This window comes from Lithobates pipiens, unplaced genomic scaffold, assembly GCF_037356315.1.
Source record: "Lithobates pipiens isolate NorthernLeopardFrog02 unplaced genomic scaffold, aLitPip1_a1.2 Scaffold_22, whole genome shotgun sequence".
Classification (NCBI taxonomy): Eukaryota; Metazoa; Chordata; class Amphibia; order Anura; family Ranidae; genus Lithobates; species Lithobates pipiens.
In genome coordinates, this window is record NW_027507784.1 from 1,929,473 (window position 1) to 1,945,889 (window position 16,417).

General features: G+C 45.2%; 1 protein-coding gene across 1 annotated transcript in view; it reads right to left on the reverse strand.

Annotated features, from left to right (window-relative positions):
* The window catches only part of LOC144000322 (integrin alpha-D-like), a 123,399-nt gene that overhangs the window by 43,970 nt on the left and 63,012 nt on the right, over positions 1 to 16,417 (reverse strand). Inside the window, exons 13-17 of the mRNA XM_077494060.1 lie at positions 14,607 to 14,741; positions 14,207 to 14,434; positions 3,793 to 3,923; positions 3,500 to 3,654; positions 2,743 to 2,900 (exon numbers count right to left, since the gene is read on the reverse strand). Coding sequence (XP_077350186.1) covers positions 2,743 to 2,900; positions 3,500 to 3,654; positions 3,793 to 3,923; positions 14,207 to 14,434; positions 14,607 to 14,741 — 807 coding nt within the window. The remainder of the gene's footprint in view (positions 1 to 2,742; positions 2,901 to 3,499; positions 3,655 to 3,792; positions 3,924 to 14,206; positions 14,435 to 14,606; positions 14,742 to 16,417) is intronic.

Genomic DNA, 16,417 nt, shown 5'->3' on the forward strand with positions numbered 1-16,417 from the left:
GGAATGAGGGTGAGGGTTATTCTTAGTGGTAGGGTGGAATGAGGGTGAGGGTGATTCTTAGTGGTAGGGTGGAATGAGGGTGATTCTTAGTGGTAGGGTGGAATGAGGGTGATTCTTAGTGGTAGGGTGGAATGAGGGTGATTCTTAGTGGTAGGGTGGAATGAGGGTGATTCTTAGTGGTAGGGTGGAATGAGGGTGATTCTTAGTGGTAGGGTGAAATGAGGGTGAAGGTGATTCTTAGTGGTAGGGTGGAATGAGGGTGAGGGTTATTCTTAGTGGTAGGGTGGAATGAGGGTGATTCTTAGTAGTAGGGTGGAATAAGGGTGAGGGTGATTATTAGTGGTAGGGTGGAATGAGGGTGATTCTTAGTGGTAGGGTGAAATGAGGGTGAAGGTGATTCTTAGTGGTAGGGTGGAATGAGGGTGAGGGTTACTCTTTGTGGTAGGGTGGAATGAGGGTGAGGGTTATTCTTAGTGGTAGGGTGGAATGAGGGTGATTCTTAGTGGTAGGGTGGAATGAGGGTTATTCTTAGTGGTAGGGTGGAATGAGGGTGATTCTTAGTGGTAGGGTGGAATGAGGGTGATTCTTAGTGGTAGGGTGGAATGAGGGTGAGGGTTACTCTTTGTGGTAGGGTGGAATGAGGGTAAGGGTTATTCTTAGTGGTAGGGTGGAATGAGGGTGAGGGTTATTCTTAGTGGTAGGGTGGAATGAGGGTAAGGGTTATTCTTAGTGGTAGGGTGGAATGAGAGTGAGGGTGATTCTTAGTGGTAGGGTGGAATGGGGGTGATGGTTATTCTTAGTGGTAGGGTGGAATGAGGGTGAGGGTGATTCTTAGTGGTAGGGTGGAATGAGGGTGATTCTTAGTGGTAGGGTGGAATGAGGGTGATTCTTAGTGGTAGGGTGGAATGAGGGTGATTCTTAGTGGTAGGGTGGAATGAGGGTGATTCTTAGTGGTAGGGTGGAATGAGGGTGATTCTTAGTGGTAGGGTGAAATGAGGGTGAAGGTGATTCTTAGTGGTAGGGTGGAATGAGGGTGAGGGTTATTCTTAGTGGTAGGGTGGAATGAGGGTGAGGGTGATTCTTAGTGGTAGGGTGGAATGAGGGTGATTCTTAGTAGTAGGGTGGAATAAGGGTGAGGGTGATTATTAGTGGTAGGGTGGAATGAGGGTGATTCTTAGTGGTAGGGTGAAATGAGGGTGAAGGTGATTCTTAGTGGTAGGGTGGAATGAGGGTGAAGGTGATTCTTAGTGGTAGGGTGGAATGAGGGTGAGGGTGATTCTTAGTGGTAGGGTGGAATGAGGGTGATTCTTAGTGGTAGGGTAGAATGAGGGTGAGGGTGATTCTTAGTGGTAGGGTGAAATGAGGGTGAAGGTGATTCTTAGTGGTAGGGTGGAATGAGGGTGATTCTTAGTGGTAGGGTGGAATGAGGGTGATTCTTAGTGGTAGGGTGGAATGAGGGTGATTCTTAGTGGTAGGGTGGAATGAGGGTTATTCTTAGTGGTAGGGTGGAATGAGGGTGAAGGTGATTCTTAGTGGTAGGGTGGAATGAGGGTGAGGGTTACTCTTTGTGGTAGGGTGGAATGAGGGTGAGGGTTATTCTTAGTGGTAGGGTGGAATGAGGGTTATTCTTAGTGGTAGGGTGGAATGAGGGTGATTCTTAGTGGTAGGGTGGAATGAGGGTGAGGGTTACTCTTTGTGGTAGGGTGGAATGAGGGTGAGGGTGATTCTTAGTGGTAGGGTGGAATGAGGGTGAGGGTGATTCTTAGTGGTAGGGTGGAATGAGGGTGAGGGTTACCCTTAGTGGTAGGGTGGAATGAGGGTGATTCTTAGTGGTAGGGTGGAATGAGGGTGATTCTTAGTGGTAGGGTGGAATGAGGGTGAGGGTGATTCTTAGTGGTAGGGTGGAATAAGGGTGAGGGTTACCCTTAGTGGTAGGGTGGAATGAGGGTGAGGGTTACCCTTAGTGGTAGGGTGGAATGAGGGTGAGGGTGATTCTTAGTGGTAGGGTGGAATGAGGGTGAGGGTTATTCTTAGCGGTAGGGTGAAATGAGGGTGAGGGTTACCCTTAGTGGTAGGGTGGAATGAGGGTGAGGGTTACCCTTAGTGGTAGGGTGGAATGAGGGTGAGAGTGATTCTTAGTGGTAGGGTGGAATGAGGGTGAGGGTTACCCTTAGTGGTAGGGTGGAATGAGGGTGAGGGTTACCCTTAGTGGTAGGGTGGAATGAGGGTGAGGGTGATTCTTAGTGGTAGGGTGGAATGAGGGTGAGGGTTATTCTTAGCGGTAGGGTGGAATGAGGGTGAGGGTTACCCTTAGTGGTAGGGTGGAATGAGGGTGAGGGTTACCCTTAGTGGTAGGGTGGAATGAGGGTGAGGGTGATTCTTAGTGGTAGGGTGGAATGAGGGTGAGGGTTATTCTTAGGAGCAGGATAGAATTAGGGTGGGGGTTATTATTTGTGGTAGGTTTGGATCTGCATTAATGTTATATACTACTACCATATCCATTGCATTCATCCACTAATCAGATGGTGGATATTATAAGTGGAAGGGCGTGCTTTATTTTACATACAGATTATAATGTTCTCGTGTTATTGATGGCGGTGGAGAGACATAAATGTTGTATTTTCTCTACATATAATGATGGGATTTTTTTTTGTATATTCCAAAGGGTAACACAACATGCAGTCAATTAGTGGAAATATATGGGATGTGGGTCAGTTAGGTTGGTATTACATGATAACTAACAGGAATGATTACGGTGTGGTGGGCACAGCTTGGCGTCTCGGCCATCTCTAAGGACCCGTTCATTGTTCTGGAACGAGGTTGGTGGGAAAAGACGGCTCGGGTCAAAATGAACGCCGCGTCCAGCATGAGCGTGTAGTTCACCTGTGCCGAGATTCCACCTGGGGCGAAAAGAGACAGTCAGTGATTGGATTGTAATGGATTCATTGGAATTTGTAACGTCAGATATGAATATCTTTTTTTTCCCCTTTTTCACAAGGCCTGGACCACACCATAAGGTACGTATAGACATTCAGATATAGGTGAAGACTGCTGGGCTCTACGTCTGGCTTCTTATAACTGGGAGTTCCAGTTGGGGGGGAGGGAGGTCCCCATTCTGTTCCTACCCTCCTTGGGGTTGCCCCAATACTTCTGCTTTGGTCTCCATAATATACCACCCCTCTTATCGGGCACAGCAGCTGTTCAGAGCCAGGAACTTAACACCGAAATCTCATCTATAGAGTCCCCAGTAGATAGAAGAGACTGTCAGGCAGCATAGCTTCAAAATATCAAGTTTAGATGACCCCTCTAATATTTATACTAATGGATGTTGGGATGTTGGGATGTTGGGATGTTGGGATGTTGGGATGTTGGGGTCTGATCCACGGAAGCCTACCACAGTTTCCATAATTTACTTAAGTATATGAAAGGAATTTGTTAATGTGTAATGGGGCAGTTGAGTCGAAAGGCCCAAAAATCGGGTGGACCCTCAGACCCTCACCTACATGCCGGGCACTCCTCAACTCCCGGGTGAAACACACTGCGACATTCACCGCCTGCTCGCTCCTATTTAATACTGAACATTCGTAGGAGGAAAGTGGAATTTCTCGGGGGTGGAATCTCATGGACACCGACAGAGAGACAACCGGATGAGATCTGAATGTTAAAAAAAAAAAAGAAACGTAGAGCCAGAGATCTGAACTTGCAATCTGAGGTGGTAGAGTCAGATTATGAAGACATTTGTCTCGTATGATGAAACTTTTATATCAGATACAATAATTGGCTTCTTCTCACCTCAGTACAAAGACTTGGCCTTCACTCCCCACAGTCAGATCTGGAAGTCCATCCCCCGTCAGATCCAGATTCCCTCTCAGAGACCGCCCAAAAAACTTCATTCTGCTGCTTAATAGACTTCCAGTAATTCTCTGCAGGACAAGAATGGGATACGAGCGAGGTCAGGCCATGTGTGGATGAAGCCTAATTCCCAAATACGATATCTTCCCTTAAAGAGGAAGTAAACCCTGATGAGTGTTACTTCCTCTTTCATTCCCTGCAAAGGTAAAGCATAATGGACTACTATGCATCGCATCGCATCGCATCGCATCGCATCGCATAGTAGTCCATTATGTGTCACTTACCTGACACAGGAGCCAGCGATGTCCCCGCTGTCCCCTGTAGTCCGGCGCATCCATCTTTCTCGGTGGGTCTCGCTGCTCCGCCCGCTGTCATTCGGCGAAGCCACGATGATGTCACTCCCACGCCATGAGCGGCATATTCGCCATTGACGGTGCCGCGCTCAGTGCGCCTGTCTTTCGGCAAATATCTCCTAAACCGTGTAGGTTTAGGAGATATTTCTTGGACCTACAGGTAAGCCTTAATCTAGGCTTACCTGTAGGTCAAAGTATGTTGTAAGGGTTTACAACCACTTTAAGTTGGCCATATGCAAAAAGATTTTCAGTCAGTTTTAACCACTTGAGACCCGCGCTATAGCCAAATGACGGCTACAGCGCGGATCTCCTTTTCCGGGACTACGTCTATTGACGTCGCCCCGTGCACGAGTGGCCTGCGCGCCCCCTGAGGGGCGCACGAGGCGCACTCTGTGATCGGCGAGTCTACGAGACTCGCCTGATCACCGATCTGTGCAAGGGGTCGATCCCGACCCTTTATCACGTGATCAGCTGTCAGCCAATGACAGCTGATCATGTGATATAACGGAGCCGGTAATCGGCTATTATTCCTCCTCGCTCTGTAAGCGCGAGGAGAAAAAAAAAAGCCGATCACCGGCGGCTGTGATCGGGACATCAGTCCCGATCACGGCCAGCCCTGCTAGTGCCCACCTGCCCCCTGCCAGTGCCACATTAATAAAAAGTAAGTGCCCCCGTCAATGCCACCCAGCAGTGCCCACAGTGCCACCCAGCAGTGCCCACAGTGCCACCCAGCAGTGCCCACAATCTGCCTTAACAAAGGTGCTGCACCCCAGTGCCACATATCCGTGCCCATCAGTGTCATCTACCAGTGCCCAGCAGTGCCGCCCATCAGTGCCCAGCAGTGCCACCTATCAGAGCCAACTATCAGTGCCACCTATCAGTGCCCATCAGTCCCATCTATCAGTGGTACCTATCAGTGCCCATCTGTGCCACCCATCCGTGACACCCATCTATGCCATCTTATCTGTGCCCATCTTTGCCCATCAGTGCCGCCTTATCTGTGCCCATTGGTGCCGCCTTATCTGTGCCTATTAGTGCCGCCTTAACTATGCCTATCAGTGCCCACCAGTGCAGCCTATCAGTGCCCACCAATGCAGCCTATCAGTGACCACCAATGCAGCCCATCAGTGCCCACCAGTGCAGCCTATCAGTGCCACCTCATCAGCGCACTTCAATGAAGGAGAAAAATGACCCGTTTGCAAAATTTTATAACAAACTATTAAACATGATTTTTTTTTATTTTTTGCATCTTTTTTTGTTTGTTTAGCAAAAAATAAAACTCCGAGCTGTAACTAAATACCACCAAAAGAAAGTTCTATTTTTGGGAAAAAATGATAAAAATGTCATTTGGGTACAGTGTTGTATGCCCGCGCAATTGTCATTCAAAGTGCATCAGCGCTGAAAGCTGAAAATTGGTCTGGGCAGGAGGGGGGTTTAAGTGCCCAGTAAGCAAGTGGTTAATCAGTCCAGAGCCACTGGGAGTGGCAAATACGAGGAGCATATGCTATATGCCGCGCCCCCATGATTCAATTAATATTTGTCAGTATAAGAAAAAGAGAAATGGAAGGCGCGCGCACCTAGTGCATTACCAAAGATAATTTAATAATAAGACATTTTTTATATAAAAGTGGGTTATCACAAAATGCAGCCGACAAAAGGCCATAAAAACAGTGCACGGACATGCACAGAACACGGAGTACAGCCAACGCGTTTCGGCGGGCGCGCCCCCTTCCTCAGAGCTAGGCTTAGTGTTGGCTGTACCCCGTGTTCTGTGCATGTCTATGCACTGTTTTTATGGCCTTTTGTCGGCTGCATTTTGTGAAAATCCACTTTTATATAAAAATGTCTTCTTATTAAATTATCTCTGGTAACGCACTAGGTGTGCGCTCCTTCCGTTTCTGTTTTTTTCTTGTAGTTCCTTTCAGATTACCCCGTCTGAGGAAGGCAGCATCCACCCAGTATTGGATACCATATATACCTTTCACACCACCATTTTATCTGACATCTGTTACTCCACACCTTGGAAGACCTATTAGCGCTGGAAGTGACTGTTTTTTTTTGTATCGGTCAGTATGTATCATTTTTTTATATTAATCATTTATAATCATGTGGCAAAACGTCTGTATTGTATGTATAGATATACATTTTTATGACTTGTACCAGTTATTATAATTGTATTGGATATACTTATATATAACATGCATGCATTGGATATATACTTACTTACTCATGATTAGCGTTTGTATGTTCATTTACAGGTACTGATACTTGAAAAATTTGAATATCGTGCAAAAGTTAATTTATTTCACTAATGCAACTTAAAAGGTGAAACTAATATATGAGATGGACTCATTACTAGTGATGGACGAACTTCCGACGGGACGTTTCGCGAACGCGGACCGCGAACGAGGCCGACCGTTCGCGAAACCGAACGTTCGCCGCGGGCCCCATTGACTTCAATGGGAGGCGAACTTCGCCAACCTTTAGGTCAAATTTGCAGCCACAAGATAATTATTAGCTGGGCAAACATAGTCCCACCACATGGCCAATGACATAACACATGTATGAGGTGAATTTGGGATCGATAACTACAAGCATTCTTTTTTTATATGGGAAATTGTTCTGACAATTCAGGACTGTGGAGCGCATGAAGGCAATGGAGGAGAGGGAAGGTCAGGGTAGGCAAAGAAGAGGGTGCAGGAGATGATCACCAGCAGCGTGACATACAGCAATGACACCTGCACCGTGATAGAGTAATCTGACACCAGCACCGTGATAGAGAGCACTGACATCAGCACCGTGACATAAAGCACTAACACCAGCACCATGATATACAGCAATGACACCTGCACCGTGATAGAGGCATCTGACAACAGCACCGTGATAGAGAGCACTGACATCAGCACCGTGACATACAGCATTGACAGCAACACCGTGATAGAGAGCACTGACATCAGAAGCGTGACATACAGCACTGACATCAGCACTGTGATATACAGCACTGACAGCAGCACCGTGATAGAGAGTACTGACATCAGAAGCGTGACATACAGCACTGACATCAGCACCGTGACATACAGCATTGACAGCAACACCGTGATAGAGAGCACTGACATCAGAAGCGTGACATTAAGCACTGACATCAGCACCGTGATATACAGCACTGACAGCAGCACCGTAAGCAGCCCCAGGAGTAAGTCAGCACAGCACAGGGATGGTGTGATCCCCTCATAATAAGAACCCCCAGGAGTAAGTCAGCACAGCACTTTTGTGGACCAAGCAGGTTGTGTGTTAATAATTAGCAGACTGTACGTCAGTCCCTATACCAATGAAGGACTGCTGCAGTATAGGGCAGCGGTCAGCAGTAGTGCACCTCAACCCTATGTATTGTGGACCGATAACAGTCCTTATAGAATAGCAGACTGTACCTCACTCAACCCTATGTACTGTAGCACCCTAGACCAAGTTACCAGTCCTTATAAGAACTTTTGTGGACCAAGTAGGTTGTGTGTGACTGATTAGCAGACTGTACGTCAGTCCCTATACCAATGAAGGACTGCTGCAGTGGAGGGCAGTGGTCAGCAGTGGTGCACCTCAACCCTATCTATTGTGGACCGATAGCGGTCCTTACAGAACGGCAGACTGTACCGCACTCAACCCTATGTACTGTAGCACCCTACACAGACCAAGTTACCAGTCCTGATAAAGAACTTTGTGGAACAAGTGAGTTGTGAATGATTAGCAGACTGCAGCAGAAGGGCAGCAGTCAAGTATAATATTCTTTCTATATTTGGAAGAAAGAATATTATACGTGTACAAGCCTATTACCATACCACTGATACCAGTCCTGAAAAGAACCTTTGTGGAACTAATAGTAACAGCAAGTCTTTAAACTGACCCTCACTGCCTGACACACTGCTTCCTTCCTGTCTCTATATAAACTGGCAAAAAAGAGGAGACTGGAACAATTACTGGTTACTGGAATAGCTCTTTTGTGGACCTGATAGTAACAGCTAATGATGATGATGATGATGATGACGACTAAACTGACTGTCCCTACAGCACACAGCGTCCTCTCCCTTTCTCTAAACTGACAAAAGACACTCAGGCTGCTGCAACAATCAGTAGCACAGCAAACCTATATACACCTAACACCTATACCAGTCCTGAAAAGAACTTTTGTGTACCAAATAGCTAGCGATTTATCTGTCCCTACTCCACACAGCAACCTTTCCCTATAGTGACAGAAGAAAGAATGTAAAATGGCCGCTGGATCGGGTGTATTTATAGGTTAGGGGGAATGTCCAAGTGTCCATGTGCTGTCATGTCTCAATTGGCTGTCTTGTACCCCATGATGGATGTGTCATCATAGGTCAAAGTTCTTTTACACATTAAACACGTAAGTCCGCCGGGGCGAACTACGCCAATAGTCGAGCGAACGAGCGGACCGCGAACGGCCAAAATCCGCCGCGAAACGACCGCCGTGCGAACCGTTCGGCCATCACTACTCATTACATGCAAAGCAAGATAGCCCAAGCCCTGATTTGTCATCATTGTAATGATTACGGCTTACAGCTCATGAAAACCCCAAATCCACAATCTTAGAAAATTTGAATATTGTGAAAAGGTGCGATATTCTAGGCTTAAAGTGTTCCACTCTAATCAGATATTTGCACCTGCAAAGGGTTCCCGGGCCTTGAAATGGTCTCTCAGTCGGGATCAGTAGGAATCCCAATCATGGGAAAGACTGCTGACTTGACAGTTGTGCAGAAAACCATCATTGACACCCTCCATAACGAGGGAAAGCCTCAAAAGGTAATTGCAAAGGAAGTCGGATGTTCCCAAATTGCTGCATCAAAGCACATTAATAGAAAGTTATGTGGATGGGAAAAGGGTGGAAGAAAAAGGTGCACAAGCAGCAGAGATGAGCAAAAGAAATAAAACCGCGCTGAGACCCCAAAAAAAGGTTTTTTTTTCCTACTTATCAAGCAAGAAAAAATATTTTCAAATGAATAACCAAGAAATTAATTTTAAAAATAAATACAAATAGAAAAAATTTCAAATGAATGTTCAAAGGATGTAAGGCTGCTGCTCCACTGTGGGATACACACACATGGACATAGATAAAAAATAGAAAAAAGGAGCTGCGCCAAATAATACAAATCAATAAACCAAACACTATAGGAAAAAGTCCATGGAAAGTTTATGCAATTCAGGAAAGGAAAGCGATCGCACCACAGTGATTCCACACTTCCTTATCACTATTGTGCCCAGCCACCGACAAAAACGGTCGAAAACGTCACGTATGACGAAACGCGTAAAGGGAGGGCACGCTGTGACGTCACCACGTGTTACGAGAGGAGGACGGGCTCTCGTTTTGCCGGCCCGGCTTGTTTTTATATGCGAAAATCTTTGGTTTTTATGTAAGTGCATTTCTATTATAATTAAAAGAGCATTGAAGTTTTTTACACTGTGGGAGGCTTCTTTTCTTTTTATGAACGTGCAATTTGGGTATTGATGAGAATGCGGAGCGGCATGTGATTCTTCAGTATATGGATCGTTCGTTCCTGACTCTGAGTGACAAGGTGTTTTGGTGAAGGCGAGGAGCTGTCAGTGGCTTGGGATTCTAAACGCTCCTTGTGCTTTTACCGTCTGGTAAGCGCACTTTTTTGCCGGTGGCTGGGCACAATAGTGATAAGGAAGTGTGGAATCACTGTGGTGCGATTTGCTTTCCTTTCCTGAATTGCATAAACTTTCCATGGACTTTTTCCTATAGTGTTTGGTTTATTGATTTGTATTATTTGGCGCAGCTCCTTTTTTCTATTTTTTAGCAGAGATGAGCGCAGCCTGGACAGGATTGTCAGGAAATTTGCCATTCGGGAAGTGTTGGGGACTTTCACAAGGAGTGGACTGAGGCCTGGAGTCACAAGAGCCACACCACAGACGGATCCTGGACATGGGCTTCTAATGTCGTATTCCTCTTGTCAAGCCACTCCTCAACAACAAACAACGTCAGAAGCGTCTTACCTGGGCTAAAGAAAAACAGACCGGGTCTGTTGCCCAGTGGTCCAAAGTCATCTTTTCCGATGATCTCATTTGGAAACCAAGAACCGGGAGTATGGAGGAAGAATGGAGCGGCGCACACCGCAAGGCGCTTGAAGTCCAGTGTGAGGTTTCCACAGTCTGTGGTGATTTGGGGAGCCGTGTCATCTGCTGGTGTTGGTCCTCTGTGCTTCATTAAGTCAATGCAGCAGTCTACCAGGAGATTTTGGAGCACTTTGTGCTTCCTTCCGCAGACAAGCTCTATGGCAGTGATGGAGAACCTTGGCACCCCTGATGTTTTTGAACTACATTTCCCATGATGCTCCTGCACTCTGCATTGTAGTTGAGCATCATGGGGAATGTAGTTCTAAAACATCTGGAGTGCCAAGGTTCGCCATCAACGCTCTATGGGGATGTTGACTTCAGTTTCCAGCAGGACTTGGCACCTGCCCACACTGCAAAACCTGGTTCAATGACCGTGGGATTACTGTGCTTGATTGGCCAGCAAACTCGCCCGACCTGAACCCCAGAGAGAATCTATGTGGCGTTGCCAGGAGAAAGATGAGAGGCATGAGACCGAACAATGTAGAAGAGCTGAAGGCCGCTATTGAAGCATCCTGGTCTTCCATAACACCTCAGCAGTGCCGCAGGCTGAAGCTTCCATGCCACGGCGCATTGAGGGGCCCAAACCCAGTACTGAGTACATATGCATGCTTCTACTTTTCAGAGGTCCGATATTCTTCTATGTACAATCCTTGTTTTATTGGTTGCATGTAATATTCAAATTTTTTGAGATTGTGGATTTGGGGTTTTCCTGAGCTGTAAGCCATATTCATCACAGTTATGACAAATCACGGCTTGAACTATCTTGCTTTGCATGCAATGAGTCCATCTCATATATTAGTTTCACCTTTTAAGTTGCATTAGTGAAATAAATGAACGTATGCACGATATTCTAACTTTTCGAGTATCACCTGTATACAATAAACTGAATTCTTTATACCTCCATGCTTCATTCAAAGTCCCAATCCCCTTCCCCCTCTGTTTTCTGACATATAGATAGGGATGGAGGCAATTGACCTTACCAGGTCACCCCATTATAAAGTCCCAACTGTTCTCCTTTTTCTTATTTCACCATCAGTTCATGGCCAAGACTTGGAGACTCATAAAAGAGGAAGATGATCTCTTCCTGTGTCATTTCGCACAATTATAAGATTAAAATGTGTCATTTTATGGACATAATTGTGAGGAGGAAGAAGTCATAAATTTAGACTTTGTAAAAATTGTAATTATGGAATTAGGAGATTAAAAATCATTGTTTTTCACTATTTATAGACATAATAAAGGGGAGACAGCATTTTGTTTTTTTTTATAGGTCCTTGTTACAATGAAAATTGATGGTTTAGCATCAAGCAATTATTGGGCCGTCTGGAGAAAAGATTGCCAACATTCATAATGACAAGGAACAAAAAGTCTTTAGAAACTGACAAAATCCAATTCTCCAAATTGCTGTCCCGGATTATCCTCCCTTTCCTGTCATATGGAGAAATGAAATGACTTGCAGCAGCTTTACGAATGTGGCAAACCGACGCCATCAATGGGCGTACAATCGGGGGAACTGTCAATTCAGGACTTCCACTGGTTAAATTATAAGGAAGACATTAAGTGATCACAATGGTCACCTCTGAGTCTGAATTATGGGTTTAGAAAGGCAGAATGGTGGCCTGTGTGTTGTCCCTTGTGGTTTTTCCAATGGTTTTGCGTTCTCCATCTCAGGTTTACCATTCTAGTAAGATCAAATAAAATGAAGAGACGAGCGCGAGAGAATCATTTTCTGTGTTGTATAAATCCAATGATTACATTTATATCCTTTTCTGTATTTGTCATGGAGAAGTAAGAACCATCCTGTTGGGACAGTTTGATTTCTAGCTATTTGTCCTGGAGAAATAAGATTCCTCTTGTGATGTGTAGTTTGATATCCAGTTATTTGTTATGAAGGTGTAAGGTTCTTCTTGTGGTGGAGCCATTTGACATCCAGCTATTTGTCATGGAGATGTAAGGTTCTTCTTGTGGTGGGGCCGTTTCATATCCAGTTATTTATCATGGGGACGCAAGGTTCTTCGTGTGATGGGCATTTTGATATCCAGTTATTTGTCATTGAGATGTGAGGTTCTTCTTGTGGTGGGACCGTTTGATATTTGTCATTGACAATATAACAAATATCGTTTTTTTTATTTGTCATGGAGACGTAAGGTTCTTCTTGTGGTGGGGCCATTTGATATCCAGTTATTTATTATGGAGACGTAAGGTTCTTTATGTGGTGGGGCAGTTTGGCATCCAGTTAGTTATTTGTCATGGAGAGGTAAGGTTTTCCTTATGATGGGAAGTTTGATATCTACAGTATTTATTTTTCATGGAGATGTAAGGTTCTTCTTGTGGTGGGGCTATTTCATATCCAGTTATTTGTCATGAAGACATAAGGTCCTATTATGATGGGGCAGTTTGATATCCAGTTATTTGTCATGAAGACATAAGGTCCTATTATGATGGGGCAGTTTGATATCCAGTTATTTGTCATGAAGACATAAGGTCCTATTATGATGGGGCAGTTTGATATCCAGTTATTTGTCATGAAGACATAAGATTCCTATTATGATGGGGCAGTTTGATATCCAGTTATTTGTCATGGAGACATAAGGTTCCTATTATGATGGGACAGTTTGATATCCAGTTATTTGTCATTGAGATGTAAGGGTTCTTCTTGTGGTGGAGGCGTTTCATATCCAGTTATTTGCCATGGGGACGCAACGTTCTTCTTATGATGGAAAGTTTTGATATCCAATTATTTGTTAGGGAGATGTAAGGTTCTTCTTGTGGTGGGACCGTTTGATATTTGTCATGGACAATATAACAAATATCATTTTGTTATTTGTCATGGAGATGTAAGGTTCTTCTTGTGGTGGGGCAGTTTGGTATCCAGTTAGTTATTTGTCATGGAGATGTAAGGTTCTTCTTGTGGTGGGGCAGTTTGGTATCCAGTTAGTTATTTGTCATGGAGATGTAAGGTTCTTCTTGTGGTGGGGCCGTTTCATATCCAGTTATTTGTCATGAAGACATAAGGTTCCTATTATTATGGGGCAGTTTGATATCCAGTTATTTGTCCTCAAGACATGAGGTTCCTCTTACGATGGGGCAGTTTGATATCAAGTTATTTGTCATATAGATCTAAGGTTGTTCTTGTGATGGGGTCATTTGATATCTTGATATTTGTCATAGAGTCATATTGTTCTTGTGATGGGCAGTTTGATATTTAGGTATCTGTCATAGAGACGTAAAGTTTTTTTCTGTGATAGGGCTGTTTAATGTCTACTTGTTTAATTGTCATGAAGTGAGAAGGCACAAAGTGGCACGAGTACTGAACGTCCAACCTGAAAATAAACACCTCTGTGGCAAACTGTGTAAAATGTCATGGTCGTGGTACACTCTTGTAGATAGGCAGCGAGGCAGTGTTGTGGTCAGGAAACAGACCACGGTCACACTGGAAAGGAAAGCAGACAGAAACGAGCTTTGGTCGGGAACTAGCTTGGTCAGCAATGGGTAGGCAGAGAAGAAGGTCCAAAGCAAGTTGGGCAAGCAATTGGTAATCAGAAGATAGGAAGATTCAAGGCAAACCAGGTTAGCAACAGGTATGCAAACAACAGGATCAGGTTACTAAGATCACTAAGGTCACTCACGCAAATAGCTGAAGACCATCTAGCAATTCCTTGATTTAGCTCTGGTCTTTAAAAAGGCCTCCTGGCAATAATGCTGAAAATGCCTGGTTATGACTCAAGGTCTTTGGTTATGTTATCTGGTGATGCTATCCTGACATTTGTCATAAAGAGGGAAAGTCTTCTTGTGATTGGGGCAGTTTAATGTCTAGTTGTTTGTTATGAAGAGGTAAGGACAACAGATCTTACCTGTGTATATGAAGGTCTGAAGCCCCCTGGTTGTCCCAGGAAGATGTAGACAGCCCCCTGATAGTTGTCCTCACACGGGGCACCAACAGCCAGATCCGGCAGCTGGTCCCCAGAGAGATCTGGCAGAACTGAGATGGCAGAACCAAAATGGCCCACGGGCTGGCCGGTGTCACCCTGCAGGGTCTCCGGACACATGATGGTAATGGGAGCGTCCTCAGAGTTCACTTCCTGGAAACCAAACACAGCTCAATGGCAACTCTAACGACACAACAGAAAATTCCAATGACAACACATAATTTCATTGCCTACAAATTATGTGACAGCTCAGAATATCTTGATACCACAGTGACAACTAGCAAATGCAATTTCTACTGTGATTTCTACTTTGGAAGATCCTCACCTGAGTGGGGAGGGGACACAGGTAAACCCGCCCACCTGGACCCTCTAGAGAATAATATGTTGGGGCTCCAACCAAAAGAATATGTGATAGGTTCAGGCGGGCCACACTCAGCACTGACCCAAAGTACGAGCCGATCTGTAAGGAAAAACATGAGACTGATTCTAAGTCTGTTATCCACCTGGAATAAACAAGCGGCACATGTACATCACTTTCCACCAGTGGTGGCCTGGCCATACGGGGCGCAGGGGCACCACCTCCCTGATCCATGTACCCGACCCCTAATCTACATGCAGGGCGCCAGACACATGGATTCCAAAAGTTTTTTTTTTTTTTGAAGCACGTGATTAGAGAGCCAGAGGCTTAAATTGGCTTAAAAAAAGGGTGGGCTCAGGGCGCAGAGCACTGTGCCCCGAGCCCACCCAGGTGTGTGACAATAGCGAAATAAGATTTGCCGTCATCTTCCTGATTCTCCTCCCAGCCTATCGGGAAGCAAGTCCTGAGACCCGATTGGCCAGGGAGTCTTAGGACACCCAATCATGTCTCAGGACTTCCTGTTTGGAGTCTGTCTGGGGGGGTGGGGAGCGCTTTTTTGTGCAATCACCGCCTTGTCTTCCCGTCTATCCCCCCCGGGGGGGATGGGTGGATGGTGTTAGTTTGCCGTCACTGCTTTCCACCTTTGTTAAACAAAAAAAAAAAAACGTTATCTTCACAGCCCAACTAACCGGCAATAGGGTGGCAAACAATTTTAAAGATGACCCCAATGCGGGGCCAGTGAATAGAATTTTTGGGACACGGACAGCGCCTTCCCAACCCAAAACCGCCAAAAAGTTTTGGCTTAAAGCGGGACTCCGCCGGGACTCCGCGTTTTTTTTTTTTTTTTAAAAGCCAGCAGCTACCAATACTGCAGCTGCTGGCTTTTAAAATAGTGACACTTACCTGTCCAGCGCGCCCGCGATGTCGGCACCCGAAGCCGATCTCTAGATCGTCTCTCGGGTGCTGCCGCCGCCATCTTGGGTATGGGAATCAGGAAATGGAACCTTTCGGCTTCATTTCCCGGTTCCCTACTGCGCATGCGCGAGCCGCGCTGCGCAATGAGGACGGTCCCCGCTGCCTCTGGGAGCTGTGTATTTCCCAGCAGGCAGCGGGGCACTTGCTGAAGGGGGCGGGCGCTTGCGGAAAGGGGCGTAACGTACGCCCCTTTCCGCAGAGAGCTAGCCCGGAAGTGGGTGCAGTTACCTGGATTATCCAGGTAACTGCACCCCCCTCCCCCCTGAAAGGTGCCAATTGTGGCGCCGGAGGGGGGGGGGAATCCGATGAGTGGAAGGTCCATTTTAGGGTGGACCTCCGCTTTAAGATACACTTTTGGTTTTGTTTCCTTGCCTGTCAGCCATCCACACATCTGCCCCTCCATCCTACTGCCCATCCATTCAACCACCCCCCCCCCCCCCCCATTCAACTGATGGAAGTCAAATCTAGAGATGTGCATGATGGAAAAATGTATTTCTTTTCAGATTTGTTCGTTGTTAATAGTTTTCTTTCCTCGTATTCAGTACTTTAGAACGATTTGTTTTCGGAATTAATTTCATATATTAGTTATTTTCAAAACAATTCGAAATTAAAGTTTCAAAAAGATGTCTATATGAAACTTATATATTATTATATTCTATTATTTTATTTTATTGTATTCTACACTATTATTTTATTTTATTTTGTATTCTATTATTTTATTTTCTATTATTTTCTATTCTGATCTATTATTTTATTTTATTCTACACTATTATTTTATTTTATTTTCTATGCTATTATTTTAT